Below are 26,189 nucleotides of genomic sequence, written 5' to 3' on the forward strand. Positions count from 1 at the left end.
AACTTAAAGTGTCTTCCCTGCTATATGCATGTGCACAATCAAGGAACCATTCAGTGCAGAATAGCTTCACAGCAACTGGATAAACATGGTCTAGGACAAACCATGACTAACATTGCTTTTGAAAATAAACATTTTATAGAACTGAGGTCACATTTTGTGAAGTACTCTCTCTATACTGCATTTTTTTTCAAGGAAAGTTATATCAAAATAAATAAATCAATTTTACAATTGATCTAAAAGCTTTTCAATGTTAAAAGATCACATTTTTGTTTCTAGGTACTGCACATGTTCTCCTGTTTGTCATATCCATCACGTGTATCTGTAATTTGCACACATATGCTATCAATCACTGAATTTCCTTTCATCTTTTTTGCTTTTTTAAGAGCAGTATTTAAAAATACTGTAAAATAATGTCTTTGTTGTTTAATAGTGACTATAGCTTGTGTGTTGTTCACTTTGTTTTTCCTAGTACAAAAACAAGCGCTGCATTGTTGATCACTTTGTTTTTCAGGTACAAAAACAAGCTGCATTATTGTTCACTTAGTTTTTCCTAGTACACTCCTTAGTTCTTGGAACACCATAACACACACACACATAAGTTTAGTTGCATTTATTTGGAAGCAAATCACGTTTTTAAGACAGCGTTCAAGCTTTGACTTACGTTTGGCGGACACACGTGTAATAAAAATATTTAGGGGTGAAAATCAAAATTCTTGATTACTTTTAAAATGTTTCTAGGGGTAAAATGTCACATATTTTCAGATTTTGGCACTTAAAACCCCTCATTTTTCACTGATTTTGGGATAAAATAATTTTTGGTCCAATTTTGGTCAAAATGGCCGTTTTGGGGTGACAAAATTTTGACATGCTAATTTCCTGTGAGTGTATGAACATGAAAAAAGGTCCTTAAACAAAGAAATACATAAGAATTTGGGGGGAAATTTGTCTTTTTGAAGAGAAATTTTGATCATCTTCCAGGGAAATTTTCATTTTTTCCAGCCCTGCTGAGTAGTGCTTAATTGTTTATGCTAATTATGTCACAAGACATGTTTTTCAACATTTGTAATCTGGAATTGTTTAATATGCGGATTTGCGCCGCATCCTTCGACCTACACTAAGGTCCATTTTTTACTTGATTTCAAAAGAAAAATCCTTGGTGCTTGGCAAAAAAGAAAAAACAGGGGTGGCACAAATTGTACATCATACATGTAGTAGTGAGCTACATCACCATACCCAATTATCTTCACCCTATCCAATCCTCCAAAATCTTGTATGCAATGAATGGTATAACATGGCAGCAAATCTCAACTATGGCAGATAAGTGTTGGATTAATATACAGTAATTGTACCATTTTCTTTCTCATTCAGCATAATTATCATAAAGCCATAATGTACAAATTAAAAATCTTTTTCTTGATCTTTTGGCATATTTGTCATGTTTACACACGTGTCCCAACTTAACACCTAATTGGAATCAGCCAATCATTGTGCTTGTAGGAAAACAGAGCAATTTTGAATTAATTTCTTAATTACAACATGAATCCACAGTTAAATGGCCAAGATATTATGTGGGATATCTTTCATTCCACCTAATTATTTGGGGCTAAAATGACCAGAAAACCTTCCTGACAGCTGTAACTAGTAATATCTTGCAAAGAATAATAAAATCAAAATCTGAATTAAATCATATAATGGCTTTCGCATGATTAGCAAAAGTATGCTTAGAAAATAGCACATCAGTTTTCCGACCTACCTGCTCTCAATGCTAATTCTCCCTGAGTGAGGTGTGCTTTCATTGCATCAAGTTTTGAGTGCATATCAGCAAGTAAAGTCCTGTCCTGTATGAGAGAGTCAGTACCAGCATCCTCAATTTCATTCTGTTGCTCTTTAACCAATGCAAAAATCTCTGAGAATGACCGATGGAAGCCGTCTTTTAGCATCTCCAGGCACAGATTATGAAAGTAGGTGTTCCGAAACCTGAAAGGAGTGAAAAAATGAAATTACAAATGAAATTACAAAAAAGAATCCTCAACATTATTACTTAAAAGCACCTACCCTCAACCCTCTTCCAAATGATGTATCGATGTTAAACAATAAATGACATCTTCAAATACAAAAAGCCAGTTTGCTTTACAATGAAACTATAGAATCTAAGTACAATGAATAACACTTCCATGGTTGTCCTTTTCATAATTTACATACACTTAAAAAGTTATGAAATTGACAACTCTATGAACAACTTCATGCATATACTATACTGTACCAAGGTGACAAGCCTTAATGTAGGACAAGGTCAGACATCTTCCTTCCTTCCTATACGTGTACGTGCTGCACCTCGATGTGAGTATTGACCCACAGGCTAGACATGTTCAATTAACCTATGCACGATCCTGGAACCTATGATTGCTGATGATATCAGAACTGGGGATAGTTCTGTTTTTGAATATAGCTCTGCATGACACTTAAGGGGTACTACACCCTGCCCAATTTTGCCTATTGCCTATTTTTGCATTTTTCTCAAAAATTATAGAGCATTGGTGACAAGTAAGATATGTATATATTATAGGGCAAGGACTACAACTGCTACACTGGAAATTTTATTTCAGCACAGACAACAGTTGTAGAATTACAGTCAAAAATGAGGGAAAACCAATATTTGATCAATAAATCAATAACTACTTGCCTTGAGTTCCTGAATTTTCAGTGCAGTAGTTGTAGTCCTTGCCCTACAATATACATATCTTACTTGTCACCAATGCGCTATAATTTTTGAGAAAACGCAAAAATAAGCAAAAAAAATTGGCTAGGGTGTAGTACCCCTTAACGCAGCACAGGTATGCCAACATCTTTATGGGATTTCCAAACCATGAGATGCTGCAAATAAACTACCTATCTGTACATGCTATAAAGCAGTGTATGGGGTGAGAAGAAATTAACTGAACATAATTGCAGGATTTCCAACCTTTAAAGGAACATTTTTGGGTTAGGAAGAGAATTCTCACTCACCGAAGGCCCAAGGCTTAAACTCTTGCATATCGTATTCTACCGGCAGACAGCGCAGCGCCTAACCAATCGGCCATCTCACCCTTCATTACCTATTTTATATCTTTAGTAATCTATTGTAATTTGAGACAACTACATATCTCCAGTGTAAAGACACCACAACTTTGTCCTGATCTTGATACTTTGACAGATCAACATGATCAAGGCTGCCATTAAGTTATGTCTATACTATGTTGTTTTTATATAACAAACATAGAATCCTGATTTTGCTCCAGGGTAAATGTGCTAATTACAAATAGTTTTGTTGTTGTTACTGCTGTATTATATGACCCATTTCTTTATATGCGATGTATATCTGTACAAGTCAATTTAATAAGGATGCACGCAGGATCCTATTTGCAGGGAAATACTTTGAATTTATATTCACTTTATACCAGAGAAAAAAGACAAGTATTTGAAAGATAAATGATGAAAGGAATCAACTGTATCTTCAGATACTTGCAATTAGGGTTTAAAACTATTAAATATTTATTTAATATAGATATGTCATTTTGGTTCATTTTTTAGGAAAGTTAAACTCTTTTTGTTTTGTCATTTATAAATGGAATAATATATAAATTTATTCTGTAATCATTTATAATCAGAAATTTACCTATTCTTGATACTATCAAAGATATGAAAATGAAGTAAAATATTTTTTCCCACAAATGCAATTCTGAGTGCATCCTTAATAATCAACCTTTTCATCAACTAATATTTCAATTCTTATCTTTATCTAATCTTACCGTTGTGTGTCTAAACTTGATAACTCTGGCTGTTTTATCCTCATCTGCTGCTGCTTCATAGAGAAGCGTGATTCTTTCCTTGTCTTGAGTGTGGGTTTGACATACTGACCAGCTGGTCTGTTCTTATTGGGAGGGCTTGGAACACGATGCTGCATGACAGTCTGCGAGTGGCCTTGGTTGTGCCCACTCATGTTGCGTATAGCTGGAAGTGGAGCTGCCATGTTTTCAAAGCTCCTGTCACTATCCAAACTACAATTCCTTTGGTAAAAAAACAAACAAATATAGTGATCAATTATAAATAAGCTCAATTCCTAATGAACGGCGATGAGGGGGGCCTACCAACTGAGTCACATCTACGACCAATAATTGATCCTGAGGGCGTCATCATCTTCTGATGACGTCATGCCATCCAACAAAGGATCTATTGGCAGACACCATTGAGAAAGGCAACAGAGTGGATTGCCGAAACTGTATGGAAAAAAAAAAGTGAGTTTTTTTCTTGGAATTATACTATGAAAAACTTAATAATCAATTCCAATATATTGCAATAGGCAAAAATGTTGGGTACTTGGAGAAGAGAAAAGTTCCAACCCCCTGAGTACATTTGTACCTATAATTTGCATATATTTGAATAATTCAATGTAGATGTCATGATGATTGATGACCCCCCGGGGATGACCCATGAAGATCGTGATTTTTTCCCCATGTTGCAGTTTGTAAACACTCTGTGAGTTTAAAAGCAGGCTTTTTTTTCTTGTGCGATTTGATGGGAAGATTACCCAACTTCATACTAAGTAACAGCAGTCATTCAAGGATACAGTACTATTGATCCATGGAACTTTGTTCTGACTGCATGGTTACCTCTTTAGATGGAATGAACTTGTCCATAGTGGACAGGAGATTGTCTTTAAACTGTGACCTAAGGATTTCAACTGACTCATTGTGCGTGTCCTTTATCACAAACTCTTCACCAAAATCTTTAAGCTCACATTTCATTCCTTCTAAGTTGGCTTTATGAAAGAGGTCTAGACTTTTCTAGGTTTTTGCTTACATCTTTTGGGGCTAAGGTTTATGGTGATAAAGGGGATTCCCTCATGATCACTAATACTAGGGTGCCCACAATGCTAGGCTATATTGTGTGTACCCCTGCCTACATGTATACACAAATGTATGGTGGTCTTGGTGGAAATGTAACAGAATCTGCAGCAGTTCGAAAACTAGAGGGCATTTTGAATTCCATATATTTTGTCTCCTAGTAACTTCTGTGCAAACCCGACTACCTAATTAGATAGAAAATATTCTGCTCGTAATGAATATAGCATTTTTGTACGGTCATGCATGAAAAAGTTATGCACAAAATCATTTTCTGTCATCAAATAAAACTATTTTCCCAAAGATGTACAATTATGCTATATTGAGTTTTACAATCTAGACCCTCAGTACCGGTAATGGCACATGTCCGGAGGGATTTAAACCATAACAAGATCTGGGCGACCAATCACAAGCCAGATCCATTTAAAGATGCATTACATCATGGCCAATTTTAGTAGGCCAGAAATCCGACAATCTCATCCATATACAGCCATGTCAAACATGTTAACCGCAAAGTAAGTAGTCAGATGTGAAAATCTATCAATTGTGCCCAAAATAATTAAATCAGAGTTTTAAGAGTATACATGCACAATGGGCAAGTGGACTACGGAGAAGTATATTATGACCCTGGATTTTTAATAATTGCATAAAAGAACATTAAATAATTAAAATAAACAAAAAACAATACATCTCATGCCTTCTTTTGATTGATATTTTATTTTATTGCCAATTCGTGGCCCGTAGGCCAAATTACATACAATAAATTACAATATAAAAATACACATAAGAACAATTAGTATTTTAATATTTAGGCAGGCATTGCACAAGATATAAAACACACAAAAATATACAATACTAGATTTCGCGGTTCTCGGGTTGTGCGGTTCTCGTAAAAATAGGCCTATCTCTAATTGCCCAACACCCGTTATCCATATAGCTGCCCTGACCTATTAAACTAATAGGCCTCGCCGTCTCTCAATGATCAATATTCAACTTGACACAACTCTGTTTTGTAGCTGTGACGCTTACTTCGGTACCATAATCTGGAAACCCATCGTTTGCCTCTTCCAAGCTCTGAAGCTCTCTGAGTGTCCTGCTATTACGTTGGAGGACCCCGAAAATACCCCAAAATTAGTATCTAGGTTGGGTGTAGGCCGTTACTAAAGTAATGAAATCAATCGGGAGAAATGTCAACCCAATAAGGCCTAATATTACGGGTTATAGGTTTTACCTGATTATTTATTAACAGATTATTTTTATCATAATATCGGGAATAGTCATGTTCTGCTGAAATAGGCCAATGCACGCGTTCCGTATTGAATTATGTGTTGAAAGTAGGCCTATTGGTCCGATGAGGTGCACCTGTTAGTCATACTGTAGGCCTAATGCTTTCCGATGCACGCACTGCGCCCGTCGGCACTCCGCGTTCATACTACGAGATAGCGGTGCACAATCGCGTGCTCGCGGGGCGCTATCGCGATAGCGCGCGGACAGAGAGACGGACGGACGGACACGCCCAAGGCTTATAACCAGGCACCCAGGCTTTTTTTACCCCATGGTTATCCAGTTTTAGCTCCTGGTGTATCCAATATTTCACACTACAAACTATAGGACCAGGAGCCATCTTTGGGACCAGGAGCTCATTTTAGCTCCTGGTCCAGGCATACTTAATATAAGGCCTGGACACGCCATGATTAGTATTATGATGAATTAACATTTAGAAAATTGATTATAAAAGTCACTAAAATCGTATATTAAATATTTCACTTTTTTTAATGTATAATATGACATTGAAAGTATAGTGTATGCAGAACAATTCTGGGTGGCAAAGCAAAAACACAAACTATTTATTAATGAGATCAACGAAATATGAAAGAGGACTATTTTTAAAACGATTTGTCCTAGTCCTAAACTGAGATAATTTGCTGCAATTACGTAAAGCACGACCCTGACACTCCTTCCTGGTAGGAGGGATAAGAGAACTTGTACGATTTGTTTTGGTAAGCCGTTCGGCGAACCTAAGACAGTGCTCCTCCCTCCTATCAGAGAGGGTGTCAAACTTGCAGACTTGAAGCGCATTACTGTAAGATAAATAGTGCCGACCCAGAATTGTTCTGCAGGCACATTTTTGGAAGGCCTCTATTTCTTTGGACTGTTTAGCTGAGATTCCAGAATGCCACACCACATCAGCGTACTCAAGAATTGGCCTGACATATATATATCGACACGAGCTCTTGGTTGGTAAAACCGAAGCAGCAAGTGTTAGTAGCATGAACAACCGGGAATTAGCCTTTTTTAACATCGCGTCCATCTGGACATTCCATTTAAGGTTGTTCTGTAGCCACAAACCAAGTACCTTGGCTTCGGTGACGTATGATAGTGGTTCAGTGCCAATTCTTAAGTCGCGATGTGGCAGCAATGGATTAGAAAAAGCAAATTGCATGGCTTGACACTTGCTGGGATTCAATTTCAGGTGGCTGTCACTAGCCCACTCTGAGAACTGATCAAGATCACCCTGAAGTGGACTAGCAAAACCACCGGAAAAATTCTCAGCAAATGTCAAGTCATCAACAAATTTTCAACACCAGCGTCTTGTGCTGCTTCATTTTAATAAGAATCTGAAACCCAATTGGGCCAAATTTTGTACCCTGGGGTACACCACCATGAAGAGTTGTATAATCTGAGAGCACAATCTGTTGTATCTGACACACTGTTGACGGTTACGGAGGAAATCGCAAATCAAGGAACAATGGACCCACGGACTCCCATATCGATGATCTTACCAATAAGAAGCGTATGGTCGACGAGGTCGAACGCCTTCGAGAAATCTGTAAGTACCACCGTTCCTATGTTGCGACTTCTCTCCGCTCCCTGGAAAAGAAAACGAACTTGCAAGAGAAACTAAATAATGAGAAGTTGACACTCCTTTTACATTTTGATGAAATTTTGAAGAAATTTTTCGAATATCTGACCTGCGCAAACCGTTACTTAAGTGTGTATTTTCCATCTACAGCAGGGTTCCGTTAAGGTTTTAAAAATGTCGTCCGTAATGGCGCAAGTTTGCTGACGAGGTTGCAAAAACTTGCGTCCAGACAGATTTTTGTGCATCCATCTGAAATTCTCAATTATGACGATACACACGTACCCCGGGTCTACACCTCACCAAATGTCGATTGTTAAAAAAAATAAAAGTGCATTTTCGCCGTGATATTCCATCTCCATTCGCTATGATAATTTTTCTCATTTCTGTGTCAGTTTTGGTCCGAAACGTGGTCAAAAACAGGTGCAAAAACATGAGCAAAGTCTGTCAATCTTCTTTTTTTAAATTAATGTGCTGTTGATGCTACAAAAACTAAAACACGCGCTGCCACAAAAAAAAAAAAAAAGGGTTATCATTTGGATTTTGTTTTTAAAATTGCTTTTATTCATCGTAACAATCTTACTATAAATAGGGGAATGTTGTATGTATCTATCTATGTATGTATCGCTATAAAGGCTCCGTCAGTTTCGATCCAAATGTCGCCAAATTCATACGGAGATCAAGGAATAAGCGGGGCGTGTTTAAACTTTATTTGGTTGAAAGCGGTCAAGAATTGGCTGCAAAATCAGTGAAAATGTGGTCCGTTGCTATCCAAGGTAAACAAAAAAGGAGTCAGTTACTAAGCTAGGCCTGCTGGCGTCGCACGGGCGTATCTAATGTCAAGCAGCTCGCGTAGCTCAGCGATACCCATGTGAAGTAACGCAGCACTACGCCATGGCACGCGTAAGCGGCTTGAGAGTCACGTAATGAATGATATTACGGGTGAGCGACCGTGAAGCGTAATAAATACGGGAAACAGATGTGTGTTAAAAAGTACAAACAACATGAAGAGGTAGGCCTACTATAAATAAAAAAGAAAACAAAATGAGGACAAACAGGCTGTACAAGTATGTGGGTTATACTTAGTCACAAAATGAAACCGGGAATAAAATAGGCCAAAGAAGGAAATTCTTCAGGAAATGTAAGGGGGAAAAAAGCTATAATAAAATCAGGAAGTTTAAATAAAAAAGCTACGGTATTAAACCGAGGACAGAATTAAATAAATAACATGAAAACGGGAAATCACAAGCTATGCAGCAAATAAAATAGAAGCTAAAATGGAAATGTAAGAAAGGACAGATTTAGAAAATAACAGGAACGGGGTTGAATAAATAAAAAAACATGGTAACGGAAAATCGGAAGCTTAGCAGCAGAATTTTTTTTTTTAATGGAACAAAATTGGCCCATGGATGTAGAAAAAATTAAAAAGAAAGAAAGAAGTTAAAATGGAAACGTAGGCTTAAAGAGGGTCAGGTTCAGATAAATAAAATTTACCTTTTCAATGATTCTACCTGTTCAGTAATTCCTCCTGTTTTAGTGAGCGCTCCCATTTACTCATCTAGCGGGGACCCATACGTAGCAGTGGTGTCCCGCTAGTAATCTAATAAAGGAAACCTAAATTATTTATGAGAAAATAAATTTAAAATATTAAAAATTGAATATTGTCAGGTTGTGATAAATAAATAAATAAACATTGACCGCACATGCTTGCATGTAAACAAATCAATCGGGAATTCCTCAGGCTATAGCGATCGTTCGGAAAGCATGCAAAAAGTGCACGATTTCCTGACGTTGCATTTACAAATATTGCAGAATTTACTTCAATTCTCAGCAGGTGGGTCAAAATTTTGGGGCTTTTATTATCTTAAAAATATAAAAGAATAAAAATTTCTTATTTTTATCATCAATTAATGATAAAATTTCGATGTTTTGTCTGCGTCCACAATCCACATGCATGTTACATGGATGCAAAATACTTGATTAGCCATGTGAACTTGCGTCCAAATTTGTAAAATACGCATCTGGACGCAATGACGCACACTATAAACGGGAAGCCTGATCTACAGACAAAATGGTGTGACGTGAGCCAGTCGTTGTAGGAATTCCAATTGAATGAACGCAGCTTTCAATAGCGTGACGATTTTTTGCATACACTGCGCGTCAGTGCGCGATGTACGACTAGCAGGTGCGTGAGTAATGCGGAAGTGAATCAACCATTCTCTTGGTCGGACTGACGTCACAAAGGGGAAATAGCCTTGTAAAACTAGTGTGCACATGCATGCATGTGCAGCGCAAGTAAGTGTAGTTCCCCTTTCTCGAGCTAGTTTGCTATGCGCGCGCTTGTGCAAAGGGGACGAAGGGGACAATGAATGTTCCCGGATGTCCGACTGAGGCTGAGTGAATGCCAACGCACTCGTGATTGGTTAGCTGCCATTGTATCCAGCAAGGTCATGCATTCGCGTTGTAATTTGAAATACACGATATACGATCGCGGTTGGATCGAGTACAGCTGCTGAAAGCTGCGTTCATTCAATTGGAATTCCTACTATAGGTACAGTATGTATCGTAGGACTGTCGAGCGAGTCTACCGCATAGTCCGCATACCGCGATTACCGGTATTCAATTATTTCAAGACAATCAAGTATTATTGTTCTCAGTAAAACCCGGGTTTTCTACCTATATGGCGCTCTAGCTGAAATACTGCAAGATAATGTCCGATAGTAAAATTGTAACCTGTATTTTAGCTAGGGCATCTCGAGCTATAAATGGGAACTCGTGAACTCTGGCTTGACACCGTGATACTGCTGCCGAATTCGACAGGCTTAAATTACCACTGCAACGCATTAATTTCTCTTCGCGCTAACTCACGCATTTATTTCATTTATTTTTATTCATTTACATTTCTAGAACTTCCTTACCTTTAGTGCCAAGATATTCTTAAAGTTGGCATATTTTATATAGCAATATAAAATCACATACAAAAGTTTTTGAAATCTTTCGCTCGGAAAAACTTATTATTTTCAAGATGGCTGCTGTTGTCATGGCGTCATCCTTGGTCAAATAATTAAACTTAAAAGCATTTTTAACCTCAATTAACAATATATTTTTTCCCAAATTGATTCAAGTATATTTTTTAGTAATATAACGATATTATAATTTGATCAGAATTGTGTAAATAATTAAAACAATGATGAGTATAAAAATCCCAAACTGCAGCTTTTCTAGTGAGGATGAAGGGTGCGGTGGTGGCGCTATTTACATCGCCTGTCTTTCGTCGTCTGCTAGAATTTGCATTTTGGTCAGTGACCGTCAGTGATGAGTAAATGTATTTTTATCATTGACATTGTAGTTATAGTTGTAGTTATAGTTGTAATCACATTTTTATAATTGTAGTTGGATTATAGTTGCATTTATAGTTGCAGTTAGAATTGTAGCTGGATTGAGAGTTATAATTAGAGAGTTATAGTTGAGTCTAGAGTTATAGTTGAGTTTATAGTTACTTTATAGGCCTAGTAGTTGTAGGTTTAGAGTTAGGGTTGAATATTTCACTTACATTGTATGACCCATTCCATGTCAACTCCAGGGATGTGCACCGCAGCACCTCTTCAATTTTTTTCTTTTTCTGTGTGGTGGTAGATATTGATGAGAAAGTAAAATTCCGAAAATTTGAGCTTCATAGGCCTACTCCATTTCGTTTTCCCGTGGCATCAATTTTAAATTTAGGGGTGTGAGCGTAAAAAATGTGTCGCAACGCGAAAGACAACGTTTGGAGGTCCATAAGTGTATAAAGGGAACCATTTACAACTTTGAAAAGTATGTATTCTGGGGTACTTATTTGTGTAGAATTCAAATCTGGCATCAGAAAACTTGTAACTCCTTTACTTTAAAAGATATAGGGCCCTCAAAATGCAACTTCGTCCATCCAGGACCAACTTTGGGGGGTCAAAACTCCAAAAGTAAAAATAATTTTACTGTCCATTTTTTTGCCAGTCAGAGCCCTTTGGTAGGACATTACTCTTATCCAATATGCTACAGGTATAGCATAGTATCAACAATGCATTATGGGAAGCTATGGCATAATTTCATCAATATTTTGTATGGGAATATAAGGTACAGCTGATGCATTCTGGGAAGAATACATGTATTTAACATGACAATAACATGGTTTTAAAAATGCATTATGGGCAAGAATTCCAACAATGCATTATGGGAAAGCATTCCAATACAATCTACAGCAATGCATTATGGGAAGACATTCCGCTACAGAGTATAGGTATAGCATATAGTTTCAACAATGCATTATGGGAAGCTATGTCATAATTTCAACAATGGTACAGAGAATGTCTTTAGTTATCTAGCCAACTATAAAAGACAACTATAATTCCAACTACAACTATAAACTCAACTGTAATTCCAACTACAACTATAAACTCAACTATAATTACAACTACAACTATAATTTAAACTCAACTATAATTACAGCTACAACTATAAACTCGACTATAATTCCAACTATAACTACAACTACAACTATAACTACAACTATAAACTACAACTACAACTATAAACTATAAAATGTTAACACTCGTCAGTGATAACTTATTAATTATTGTAATAAAGCTACTTTTGGCCCTTTATGTTAAATGTATTTAAATTATCGTAGGCGTATTATATTTCTATATAATGTGTGGTATAAATGTGCTGGTTAACTAAATAATTCTTTAATATAAATGTAGACCTTAAAATTCAACATGATCAGATAATTAATACAAGTAGGCCTTAAGTTTCAGCATAATCAACTACAATGATGTCCGCGCTGCCCTGGCACGATCATACGCCCTCTATATTATTGTGGGCGGAGTCAACCTGGCTAGAAGTTGCCGCGCTAAACCAATCAGCTAATTCTGAGGAGTTGCGCATGAGCAATGAGACAGACTTTGGCGTCGCTTTTTAAAACAAGTAGCGTCTTTCCGACAGCAGACTTGATTCGTGAGAGACACAGTTTTTATTTAGCTCAATTATTTAGATTTACAGTTGATTTCTATTTCAACAGACAGAAGATCTGCAGGTGAGATGTAAAAAGGGTTAGAAAAGCCACTGCCATGCCGGCAGTGGCCCTGCCAAATCCGGTATTTGGTACTAAATTTTAGGCCTAATTAATGACTAAATCAAATCTGGACATGTAACTTTTTATGTATTGTAAGCCGGTTCGCTGATGATATGGAGGCTGATAGGCCTCCTGCAGGTTCCTGATGGAGATGTGGTTACTACAATGGCTGTGCAAAAGGTTGAGTCTTTGCTGTATAATATCTGGTATCTTCAGCCGTGCGACCCATTTATGAGAGCTTCTTTGCTCCAAGGTGTCAATGCACATTTAAGATGACTGATACTGCCGGATGAAGCAAAGGTTAACCAGGGTTTTTAATATTTGGTTTAAGCTTAGCATAGACTGTTTGGCCTATGCAGTGTGCGTGCATCGGTTAAGCTTTAACCTCAGCCATTGTAGTGAACCATATCTCTGTCATAGAACCGAGCCATGTACCTTTAAGCTAAATAACATCCCCCTCATTATTATAAATCAAAATCTTCCTGTGTCAACATTTGAACATCTAAAATAATAAACAACCCGCATGAACGCAAATGGAGTCTTGCCAAATTATCATTATTTCAATACTGTATGCACGCATGTCTAAGGCATGAAGAAGCCTAGGCATAAGCCGCGTGATATTTAATGCGTGTTTTCGAATAGGTATTTAATGCTTGAGGTCGGCTGGCCTGGTGCTCGTAATTTGGTGTTAAAATAACACTTTCTCTTTTAAAGACTCCCTTTCTGTATCTTGCTAGGTTGCGTTAAACTTTAGGCCTAAATAACAGGTAGGCATTTGCTCTTTGTAAGCTTATGTATAAATGCCTTGTCATTTCTATCCCTCAGTACAAGCTAGTACAGCACGTAAATCCACACCGAAAATATTGTATTAACTTACGGCATTGACTACGACTTTGTGTAGACAGCTATTGCTGTTGATGGAATCCATTGATGGAAAGAAATAATAATATGAGAACTGTGAACATTCTACATCTTGTGTTTCGTCTGCTTACTATTTAGGCCGTTCATTTTCATGTTGTCGACCCCAGCACGGGTCCGGCCCGTCCGTAATCATGGTATACTGCCCTCTTAATATTCTCATAATCCCCTCCCGGTTTTCCTGTTACACTGGCGTAGCGCGGCAGGATAAATTTTCTTTTCTATCAGGAAAATTGACCTCAAATTTATTTTAAAAATCAGGAAAGTGGAGAGTTTTCTGAGAACGTACCGAACCAGGATAGTAACTTTCCAATCTGGTGAAAGTGGTTACAAAAAAAAAAACATAAAAAATGTAATGCCCTGTCAAAGCGGACGTGCAGATCCGATTTTGGATAAAAGAAATCAGGATGTTCCGTTAAAAATGGATTTATATAGACATGGGGCATCAGTCTCCATAATTAGTAAGCCTGCCCTAATCATGTTTTTGAGCAAATCACTGTAGAAACGGGTCGTATTAGAGCCTATTGATTAATTGAAAAGGTTTTGATCCAAATGTGTTATGAAATTAAATGAAGGCAGTAGGCTAGGCTATCTATGAGCAAGAAATGTGAGTAGCAAACACTCCTATTAATAGGCCTACATGGTATCGGTAGGACAAAATTTCCTGCATGATCACAACTGTTAAGTAAATGTTCAAAATTGGTTTTAACGGAAAGTATACATCAGAGTCTGGTGAGGTATTAAAACAAAGATATTGTGGTGCTGTGCATGTCTTGTTATAAATATATAAATAAACAAACACTTCCTGGCCCTAAGAAGCGTGAACATAGATGAAATTTGTTTAAATTGGAGAAAATTTAAATTGACGTTGAAACTGAAATTAAGTAAATATAATTAAGGAGGGTCTATTTTATATCTGCAGGAAAATCAGCGTTAAAATTTGGAAAGATGGAAACCCAAGAAAGTAACGTGATTTTACGATCGGGGAAGCAAATAGGATCAGCGAGTAATCAGCCCTCAAATGAGCAAATTTCAGTGCAAGAAGGTGCGAGCGCTAGCTCTGCAAATGGAACGACAAATCAAACCCCAGTCCATGTCAGAGAGGCCCCTGGTCCTTCTAATAACCAAGAAAATAGAGATGGTCTATCTGATGGTTCTGTACGTAGAAAGAACACAGAGACTGTGAGCCATTCCTTTCCTCAGGTTCAAGAGGAGGAAGAGGAAGTTCCTTTTGAAGATGCGAGTGCCCGTCATGAATGGGCTGGTGGTGATCAAGGCAACGATCTTGCTGGTATGGTTAAACAGATTAGCGAGAATATTATATCTCAGTTAGAGATCATCTCCAAAAGATATCAAAATACCCAGCAGATCTCTAGTAACCCAACTCCACCCAGGCCTTATTCTGAATCTAGACCAAATCGCAGAAAAGCTGAAAGTAAGCCACGAACTTACGATGGTACTTCTTCCTGGCCTGATTACCTGATACAGTTCAGAATGAGTGCGAAATTAAATGGGTGGGCTGAAGAGGGAAAATTGTTACACTTGGGAGGATCTTTGGACGGTGTTGCTCGTGAGATTTTGGGGGATATAGATGTTAGTAAGCGAGATACCTTTGAAGGCCTAGTCCAATGTATGGAAGATCGTTTTGGGCCTAGTAGGAAAGAGGAGACCTTTAAGACACTCTTGTGGAATAAGGTGCAGAATCCAAATGAAAATTTCCCAGATTTGGCTTATGGTATTCGTCGCATGGTGCGAAATGCTTACCCCAATGCTTCATCTGACATGTTGGAGCAAATGTCCAAAGATCACTTCATGAAAGCAATTAGAGATCCTCATATTCAGTATATGGTACAGTTCAAAGAACCTGACACCCTTTATGAAGCCATTCGCACTGCAATTAAACTAGCTGCTCGTGAAGAAAACGGAAATTCAAAAACTGGGGATAAAAAGGAAGTATCGTTTTGCCGATATATCCGATCAGAAAACCCGGATGAAACTGTTGCACGTAGCCTAGTTAGCCTCGATAAGAGGGTGAGCAACCTTCAGGGTCAACTTGAGCAACTGTTAAACATGATGAAAAATATGAACTTTTCTGAGCAAATCCGTCATGTCAGAGGACCATCCCCAAGCTCCAACACCATTAGGCCTACATGTTACTTCTGCAATAAGAGGGGTCATGTCCAAAGAGACTGCCCACGTAGAAATCAGAGAGCAAATTATAAGAAAAACTAGATCAAGTTGATCTCGAGGGTCGGAGTTAAACACCGGAAAGACCCTTTGCAGCGAATGAAAAAAAAACCCAAAAAAACAAATTAAACAATAAATGGAGAAAGGATGGTGCGTATATTTCAAAAAGGTTCAAGATGTAGATTTATCTTGATATTAATTCTGGATCATTTGTCACTGAATTCTAATATTTATGAATAAACTCCTGTCACATTTAAACCTCCGTTTCTTTTACATTTCATCATGTTCATGATGACCGCTATAGCGGTGGAAGTTGAAGTTAAAAGGAAAAGGCAGTTTCAAATTAGATGTAGATAATAAAACAATTGAGCATGGGTAGCCGAAATAGATGACAATGGTATCTTGGGCTACGATTTCTGTGCGCATTATTATCGTCGTTTAGATCTAGTCAGTGGTGAGTTACCATTTGGGGAGTTACCCAAATCACCATGCTATCGGCGAGTTCATTGAAACGCAAAGTTAAAGTAGACCCCTATAGAGCTATAAATCAATGTGATATTGCCGCCTGAGAGTGAATCAATGCTTATTCCTGCATTCTTCATAAATATGTTTTTACTAAATGCGGAGTTGTTGAGCCTATATAACTTTGAGTTATGGAAAGGTATGTTCAGGTGTGATTAAAGGAGTTGTATAAATTCGGGATTCGGAAACATGGTGACATGGGGATGTTAATCCAAGTGATGAAATTCAGAGAATTTATAAAGATACCGTTTCTGCTATTTGTGAACCTATTTCAGAGTCAGAAATGATTCAATTCATGAAAAGTGAGGAAAGTAAACAAGTATAATAAAGTCAGAAATAGTGATTCAGTAATTTCAGTTATTCAGAGCTTTGGTTAAAAGGATCTTAAACAATGTAAATTGGAAGACCCCGAAATTGGGGAAGCGTATAGATGTTTTACCGAGAGTGCTCAGAAACCAAAATGGGAAGAAGTGAGTACTCGTAATCCAACATTCCGTAAATATTGGGAATGTTGGCAGTTGGGAGGACTTTATATTAGCGGCGGAAGGTCTGCTGTGTCTAGTCCGAGTAAATAGGGATCCCTAGAAAAGAAAGCCATTATTAGTGTTTCCTGAAAAATTGCGTAAAAGTCGACATTATGACAATTGCACGAGCGATGCGAAATGTTCTAGGCATTTGGGTCAAGACAAAATTTTCGAGCGTGTTAAGGAACACTATGGGTGGGGCAGCATCGGGAGGTCGTTGAGTGGGTCTAAAAATGTCCCAAATGCATGTACAAAAGCTGAAACCCACGAAATGCATAAAACCCTCCAGAGACGCCACAATGGTGATGCCCCGAGCGAATCATGGATGTAACTGATGAGTTTCATGGTAAATGATTGCGTATTGGAGATTACTAGTAGTTCTCCGTGGGTGGCTTCTATACCCTTGCCAAATCAAGAGGCTGGTAAACCATTGTTTAAGTTCTGATTTACCATATTATAAGTATTTTTGGAGTTCCAAAAAAGGTATACATTCAGGATCTATGGGCAAATGTTGAAAGTAAACTTTTTAGTCAATGATGGTACTCATCGTAGACGTGTTAGGAGTACACGTGTAAGAGTAGAACCACTAGTTTTCACCCTTCAAATAAGGGGTTTGAAGAAAAACAAAACAGGACCTTACAACAGGTGCTCAAATTAAATACTCAACAAAATCAGAAAGAATGGGACTTTATCTCCCGTATGTAAAAATATGGCCTACAGATAGTCGGTGCAGAGTAGCACTGGGTTTACACCCTAGGAGGTATTTCTAGGTAAGAAATATAAAGTTGCCCGTAGACTTGATCAATCTATGGTCAAAATACCCTCATTACTAGAGAAAACCCGTATAGTCTGGTATTTTAGACCTGCTAAGAAAAAGGAGTGTGCCCAAAAATTTAAATCTTTCTGGAACGGTCCATAGGCCTACACCAGCGTTGAACAAATAAATCGTAGGCCTATTTTAGACCGTATGGTGGTAACGTAAGAAAACTAGAGCTGGACATAATTATCTGAATCTATAAGCGAAGAAACCGATGATTTTTATGAGTCATAAGACGTTAGGCCTATGACTGCTTTTGATATATCCCAGAAACCAGGTCAAAAAGGGGACGAATAGTCGAATACTAAAGAAACCCATGTGGTATAGCAGATAACAAGGCCTACTAAATAATAATACCGGTACATCGTATGAACTATATTCATGACACGTCTATCAGTCTGAACAGGAAGTGGCAAAAACTTAAAACTTTTGTGATTAAAAACGTTCTAGAAATACGTTTGCTTTGTTTTATCAGATTTCAAAATAAGTCCCTTGGTAAATAAATAATAAAAGAAAATTTATAAAAATAGAAATATGAGGGTTTATCCTCATCTAAATAGAAATATGAGGTTTTATCCTCATCTATGAGGGTTATCCTCATGACGCCAGCAGTGTTGCCGGAACAAGAATTCACCTCCAACTTACCTCATAGCGGACGGTAAAACGCGTACGTACAGATACAGCCAATCGGAGACGTGGCTAATAGTTGTCAAGCAAACCATAGATTTTAAATGAGCAAACGGAGCTGTATGGGCTACTACTACACCACGACACGTTGTCTCAACGAAAAAGAAAGCTAGATGGCAGAGTTTATTGGATTTTGAATTCGGAGAGATACCAAAAGACCAAAAAATAATAATATTCAGGAATGTGTATTTCCTGATGCGTTCTCTTTTTAACAAATATATATATTTGATGGTTGTTTAGGACAACCAGACAAGGGAAATAAGTTTTATTATTAAATGCTAACAGTGTAAAGGTTGTGAGGAATGCCTATGGTAATCCGAATACGTGCTGCTCTGGCATGTTCGACCACCACTGTTTGGGGCATTTAAATACTGGTTTAATAGCTTTTAATCATTTTTTGTGCTGAGAAAGGTCCTGGTGTTTTAACACCAGGTGACTTTCGAATACTTGCTACTTGGGCAGGTGCACTTGAAGTTGACCAGTTCTTGTTCATAAAAAAAATTATGGCTGAGAGGCATGATGATTCCAAATTGTTTCAATTACTGCATTGTTTTAGCTTTAAATCTGATGTCAGAGTTGCGCGAATTTTCAAGCAAGAATTTTACATGCTTTAGCATGGTTTAGAATATTTTTTTCAAAGGTGTAGGTCCTGTATGAATTCCCAGTATGGTAGTTGTTTTCAAAACACGCGGGTATCAACCAAAACTTTTTAATAAAAGTTTCTGCGCACGCGTATTGTCATCAAATGTTTTCTTTGACACTCGCGAAAGCTCAGTGCAAATTGTTTCTCTAAAATTGTTTGATCGTGATTCCTCAGCCATAATTTGTGACATTGTTATGTTTGAAATAATTCAAGAGTATTGTTCAATTGTTGGTTTTAGAAGCAATAATAAAAATTTAGAATGTTCGCTTAAATATAGAATGTTTTTTTTAAATCCGGCAAATTTCGGATGACCTTTGACCGTATTTCCAGGATGTAAACAAAGGTACAAACAGGTATGGATGAGAAAAACCGTGTAAAAGGTCGATCACAAATGTCAAATTCAGAAACATTTTGGTAAGTTGGGATATGGTCAGAGTAATCATAATGTATGGTACGTCAGTTGACATTTATGGTGGATCTGTGAGGTCTTTCTACTGTGTTGTTTTGAAGAAAATAGGATGCACGAAGGTTAATAAGCTTCTGGTACTAAAACGTACTGACAGTGGGAAATAAGCTCTGCGTGAGTTAACCTGTGTGTAGTAGAAGTAACCTCATAGATTACCGTGGTGTGCAGATGATGTACTTGTTTATAAAGATTTCATGTGAGTCTATTTGGTTCAGAAAGTCGCTTCATTATTTTTATTGTTTGTAGTATGTCAGATTATTTCCCCTGGAAATAATCTTCCGCCCGATTGGGAGGAGTGTAATAAAGCTACTTTTGGCCCTTTATGTTAAATGTATTTAAATTATCGTAGGCGTATTATATTTCTATATAATGTGTGGTATAAATGTGCTGGTTAACTAAATAATTCTTTAATATAAATGTAGACCTTAAAATTCAACATGATCAGATAATTAATACAAGTAGGCCTTAAGTTTCAGCATAATCAACTACAATGATGTCCGCGCTGCCCTGGCACGATCATACGCCCTCTATATTATTGTGGGCGGAGTCAACCTGGCTAGAAGTTGCCGCGCTAAACCAATCAGCTAATTCTGAGGAGTTGCGCATGAGCAATGAGACAGACTTTGGCGTCGCTTTTTAAAACAAGTAGCGTCTTTCCGACAGCAGACTTGATTCGTGAGAGACACAGTTTTTATTTAGCTCAATTATTTAGATTTACAGTTGATTTCTATTTCAACAGACAGAAGATCTGCAGGTGAGATGTAAAAAGGGTTAGAAAAGCCACTGCCATGCCGGCAGTGGCCCTGCCTAATCCGGTATTTGGTACTAAATTTTAGGCCTAATTAATGACTAAATCAAATCTGGACATGTAACTTTTATGTATTGTAAGCCGGTTCGCTGATGATATGGAGGCTGATAGGCCTCCTGCAGGTTCCTGATGGAGATGTGGTTACTACAATGGCTGTGCAAAAGGTTGAGTCTTTGCTGTATAATATCTGGTATCTTCAGCCGTGCGACCCATTTATGAGAGCTTCTTTGCTCCAAGGTGTCAATGCACATTTAAGATGACTGATACTGCCGGATGAAGCAAAAGGTTAACCAGGGTTTTAATATTTGGTTTAAGCTTAGCATAGACTGTTTGGCCTATGCAGTGTGCGTGCATCGGTTAAGCTTTAACCTCAGCCATTGTAGTGAACCATATCTCTGTCATAGAACCGAGCCATGTACTTTTAAGCTAAATAACATCCCCCTCATTATTATAAATCAAAATCTTCCTGTGTCAACATTTGAACATCTAAAATAATAAACAACCCGCATGAACGCAAATGGAGTCTTGCCAAATTATCATTATTTCAATACTGTATGCACGCATGTCTAAGGCATGAAGAAGCCTAGGCATAAGCCGCGTGATATTTAATGCGTGTTTTCGAATAGGTATTTAATGCTTGAGGTCGGCTGGCCTGGTGCTCGTAATTTGGTGTTAAAATAACACTTTCTCTTTTAAAGACTCCTTTCTGTATCTTGCTAGGTTGCGTTAAACTTTAGGCCTAAATAACAGGTAGGCATTTGCTCTTTGTAAGCTTATGTATAAATGCCTTGTCATTTCTATCCCTCAGTACAAGCTAGTACAGCACGTAAATCCACACCGAAAATATTGTATTAACTTACGGCATTGACTACGACTTTGTGTAGACAGCTATTGCTGTTGATGGAATCCATTGATGGAAAGAAATAATAATATGAGAACTGTGAACATTCTACATCTTGTGTTTCGTCTGCTTACTATTTAGGCCGTTCATTTTCATGTTGTCGACCCCAGCACGGGTCCGGCCCGTCCGTAATCATGGTATACTGCCCTCTTAATATTCTCATAATCCCCTCCCGGTTTTCCTGTTACATTATTGTTGAATTGTTTGTTTGTACAGTTTGTTTGCTGATTTTGTCGCGATTGCTCGGTTTATAATTACATAGTTCTGCTGTTTTCGCTATATGATGTGTGCTTTTTTTTTCTTTCGCTCTTTTCTTTTCTTTTCTTTTTTCTTTCTTTCACCCTTTCTTTCTTTTAACCTTTCTTTCGTCCTTTCTTTCGCCCTTCCCGTAGTTTCGCCCATTCTTTGTTTTGCCCTTTGTTTGTTTCTTTCTTTGTTTCTTTCTTTCTTTTTTTCATTCTTTTTTTCATTCTGTTTTTCATTCTTTTCTTTCTCGGCTTTCTTTCTTTTTTTCTTTCTTTTTTTCTTTTTTTTTTTTTCTTTTTTTCTTTTTTTCTTTTTTTTTTTTTCTTTCTTTCTTTCTTTCTTTCACAAAAAATACTGTCCAAACGTTCATACCCCACCCCTTAAGCTAATACCAAAACATTCATTGGCCTTACCTGAATCACGGATAAATTTCATTTCTTTCGTAATAGGATGCATGGATTTTAACTGCAATAGCCCATTCTACCGGTAGGCCTATATCATAAGTTGCATTTGTTTGTTCCTTTGTTTTATGAATATTTCTTTTGTTTATTTAGATCACTCATCACTCCTTGTCCTATTATAGTGACTCGGTCAAAGGTAACTAGGTCCTATTTTACCACGAATTCATTCCCTATTTGTCAGACCTTTTTTCGGAAAAAGTAGGCCTATAGGCCCTAATACAGCAGCCAGGTGCAGCATAACAGAAAAGTTTTAGCATTCACTCAATTGACGTCATTTGCGCACCACTCATTTGCGCACTAATAAAAGTACTAATGTTCCCGGAAATAATTAAATTGAAGCCTAGTTAACAGTCTCTCCTTTAAATTGTAACATATAGGCCTAGGCCTAATAGTTGACAATTATATTCCAGAATGCTAAACTCAAGAAAAAAATCATGTTTAAAGAAACGTTATAGTGGGTAGGTGCAGGTAATATGGGACAGCAGGTAATATGGGACACCTGTTTTCATTTTAACAAAAAGTAGCTTAGAGAAGGTACACACTTTAAGTTGATTTATTAAGTGTTTAGAGACATCAATTGTGCTTCTAGAAATGCAGTCTTGGAGTCTGTGTATCAAACTCTTGGAAATCATGCCAAAAAGAGTGAAATTGGCCAAAAATTTACGTCGTTTTTTTGGCCTGATATAAAATCAATGACGCCACATTTTATGATTGTGTATCCAAATACTCTGGTACTGAGGGTGCATTTGTCACTTTTTATGATCTTTAGGTGATGGGTTAAGCTTATCAGCAGGTAAAATTCCACTGACAAGTGGCACTTTCCTTTTATAAATGATTATTTTCTCTGATTTTCAACTGAATGGGTGCAGGTAATATGGGACACATAGGAAATTGTGTGCATTGTCAATGCGAAAAGCAAAACTATTTAGAAAATTGAATTTTCTTGTTGAAATTTGCATTTAACATTCAAAATCATGTAACAAAAATGTTTTTAGAACAAAAGAGTGATTTTCTGAACATTTTGATTTTCACCATAGAGATAACACAGTGTCCCATATTACCTGCACATGCAGGTAATATGGGACACTTGACGATGACGTCATTTTGACGTCATAGCGTCCAAACAAACATAAAAACAAGATAACATTGCCTGTTTTATTAATCTTAAAGGACAGGTTGTTCATCATAACAATCTATTTTGGGCATATCTTCTATAGTTTTTATGCACATAAGCTAAACGTCCTTAATGGTCCCATATTACCTGCAGGTACCCTAGTACTATATAAGCTTATATAGGCCTATAGATTACACATTCGAAAAACTTCACTTGCTCAACTTCTCCGTTCTCAGAAAGTTGGGCGTAGGCCTATAGTGTTGTTGTTGATATTGTTCTTTTTTGTTTGTTTTTGCATGTTTCCATGGTTTTTGTCAGTTTTGTTGTTGCTTTCAGCATCTTCCATGTGGTATGGATCGACTAATCAAGTTATATTTAACATTAATGCCGATATTGATCAAATCAGATAGTATATAGTGGTGATCGATTTTATGACCGATATAAAGATATGTTTTAACGGTCTGATGCCAAAAACAGATTTTCCAAGTAGATATTTTCAATTCATCAATAATCATAAACATGCAATAATCGTTTCAATGACGTTATTAGGCAATTGTTAAGAAAATCTTCCAAATCCTATAGCCAATTTCAGCATTAATGGCCATCTTGGCAAACTATCATATCAATAAAGTATACATTATTAATTGACCACGCAAAGAATCAATTTCAACATGCTTAAAATTATCTTACATAATTTTTGATAGGCCTTAACATAAAATAATGCCTCACGTGGAAAAACAAAGCAAAGGAATAAGAAAATAGACGAGAAGAGAAGAGACGAGAAGAGAAGAGAAGAAGAGAAGAGAAGAGAGAGAAGAGAAGAGAAGAGAAGAAGAGAGAAGAGAGAGAAGAAGAAGAGAAGAGAAGAGAAGAGAAGAAGAGAAGAGAAGAGAAGAGAAGAGAAGAGAAGAGAAGAGAAGAGAAGAGACGAGACGAGACGAGAAAAGACGAGACGAGACGAGTTTGGACAGTATTTTTTATGGGACATGAGATGATGAGAGCACATCAAACATATCGAATTGCATTCTGAATACGAAGAATGTCTTTCTGATATCAAATAATTTTTATTTTTTGAAATTCACGATATAATACAAATTTTATGACAAATTATTAAAATTTGAAATTTTTTTCACATTTTTGATATATAGGCCTAACAGTCCTCGAAGTAAATTTTATAAATCTAATGATATTCTTAAAGTGTATAGGCCTATAGCTGAGAGGAAAAGCCGACGAGCAATTGAAAATTTTGTTCCAAGTATAGGGTATCATAATGGTTTTTGTAATAATATACCCCCGGGATATAATAATTTATACCGACCGAATTTCAATTAAAACCCATCAAAAGCACCGAGAGATCGGGCCTTAAAAACCCACACAAATCTGTTCGATACAATATAAGCCGTACTCGTAGAAAAGGCACTTGATATTTCGAATTGATACATAGAAAATCCTCTGTGACTTTCAGCAGTTGAAGGTAGATAGATAGAATAGATGTATGTCAAGGGGTTTATAAGTTGAAAACGGAGTTACAAAATGGTGAGTAACAAGCTAATAATCAGTTCTATATGGGAATCCAACACTCGTAGAAAAGGCGTTCTTGGCGATCTGTCCTGTCGATAGAGCCCTCAAGACAAGAGAAAGGTTCTTGTAAATTGTAAGAACCGCAAAAAATGAGCATTTTCTGGCCTAATGGTTCTTTCAAGCATTTGTCTATTTTCCTTTTCTAGTATATGCGTGAATAGTTTTAAATTCCGATAAAATATCAGCGAGTATAGAGAATGCTATAATAATGTATGGGAGTCCAAACTGATTGATTTCAAATCACTAGTTTCTAACAGGTTTCTAAATCAAAATCGGCTCATCAGCGCCCGCGCGGTACACCTCACTAGGATCCACAACAATCTCATCTGTCTAGGATACAGTTCTTTAACCCTTTAAACACTTTCGGTCGGCTTTTCCAGGCAAATTTGCTATTTTTTTTACCACATATAAATGTTACGTCTGCAGTTTTCATAGTCGGCTAGATGGTTTCACAGAAACCTTAGGTTAAAACACGTTTGTTTCTTGACGGTACACCAAAACCAAGATGGTTTAATTGAATTTATTTATTTCTTTTATTACCTTTATGTGTGATCTGGTGTTAGTATCATAAAAGGATATGCATTAATTGTCAGATCAGCAAAGCATTCTAGGAAAGCTGTATAATAATATTGTTTTCACACTGACTTTGATAATTGATTTCGTACTGATAAAGAACAGGACATTATTAAAGTACCGACAAGAATGCTTTTCGGGACTCTTCGCAATAAGAAGAGAAAAAGAAAGAAAAGAAAAGGAAATGCGTATTACTCTACAGGAAATTAACTGCAGATGTATAATATTATTAATATACCTGAAAAATGAAAAACAAAACGAAACAAACAAACAAACATATTATCAAAACAATGATAAAAGCATATTTTTGTAGAGTGGAAATAATTGAGTGGAAACGAATGAAAGTCATTCTGAAAAGAGTAATAGTCACTCTAAAAAGAGTTAATATGGAGTATAATTCACTCTTAAAATTCATTCTTTTCTTATCTTACCTTACCTTTTCTTTTCTTTTCTTTTCTTTTCTTTTCTTTTCTTTTCTTTTCTTTTCTTTTCTTTTCTTTTCTTTTCTTTTCTTTTCTTTTCTTTTCTTTTCTTTTCTTTTCTTTTCTTTTCTTTTCTTTTCTTTTCTTTTCTTTTCTTTTCTTTTCTTTTCTTTTCTTTTCTTCTCTTTTCTTTTCTTTTCTTTTCTTTTCTTCTTTTCTTTTCTTTCTTTTCTTTTCTTTTCTTTTCTTTTTCTTTTTTTTTTTTTTTTTTTTTCTCTTTTCTTTCTCTTCTATTCTCTTTCCCTTTCTTTTCTTTTCTTTTCATTTATTAACAGAAATTTACTATAAAAGAGGGTCTATACAGAGATCGCTCCATATACATGATATAGCGAAATACAGAGGAGTGGGAATGGAGAGGTAACGAGTGAAAGTCAGAGTGATGGTCACTCTAAAAAGAGTTAAGGGATGGGGT

At 36.8% G+C, this 26,189-nt stretch overlaps 1 protein-coding gene across 2 annotated transcripts in view; it reads right to left on the reverse strand.

Moving 5' to 3' along the window:
• Nucleotides 1-10,780, reverse strand: part of LOC140160568 (tetratricopeptide repeat protein 29-like) — a 30,270-nt gene extending 19,490 nt beyond the window's left edge. The window contains exons 1-4 of one of the 2 annotated variants that reach the window (XM_072183813.1): nucleotides 10,659-10,780; nucleotides 7,664-7,751; nucleotides 3,789-4,046; nucleotides 1,754-1,977 (exon numbers count right to left, since the gene is read on the reverse strand). In XM_072183813.1, the coding sequence (XP_072039914.1) occupies nucleotides 1,754-1,977; nucleotides 3,789-4,009 (445 nt within the window). In that variant the 5' untranslated portion in view covers nucleotides 4,010-4,046; nucleotides 7,664-7,751; nucleotides 10,659-10,780. The remainder of the gene's footprint in view (nucleotides 1-1,753; nucleotides 1,978-3,788; nucleotides 4,047-7,663; nucleotides 7,752-10,658) is intronic. The other variant, XM_072183812.1, reaches the window with a different exon arrangement.
• Nucleotides 10,781-26,189: the final 15,409 nt, after the last annotated feature.

Source organism: Amphiura filiformis, chromosome 9 (assembly GCF_039555335.1).
Source record: "Amphiura filiformis chromosome 9, Afil_fr2py, whole genome shotgun sequence".
Lineage (NCBI taxonomy): Eukaryota > Metazoa > Echinodermata > Ophiuroidea > Amphilepidida > Amphiuridae > Amphiura > Amphiura filiformis.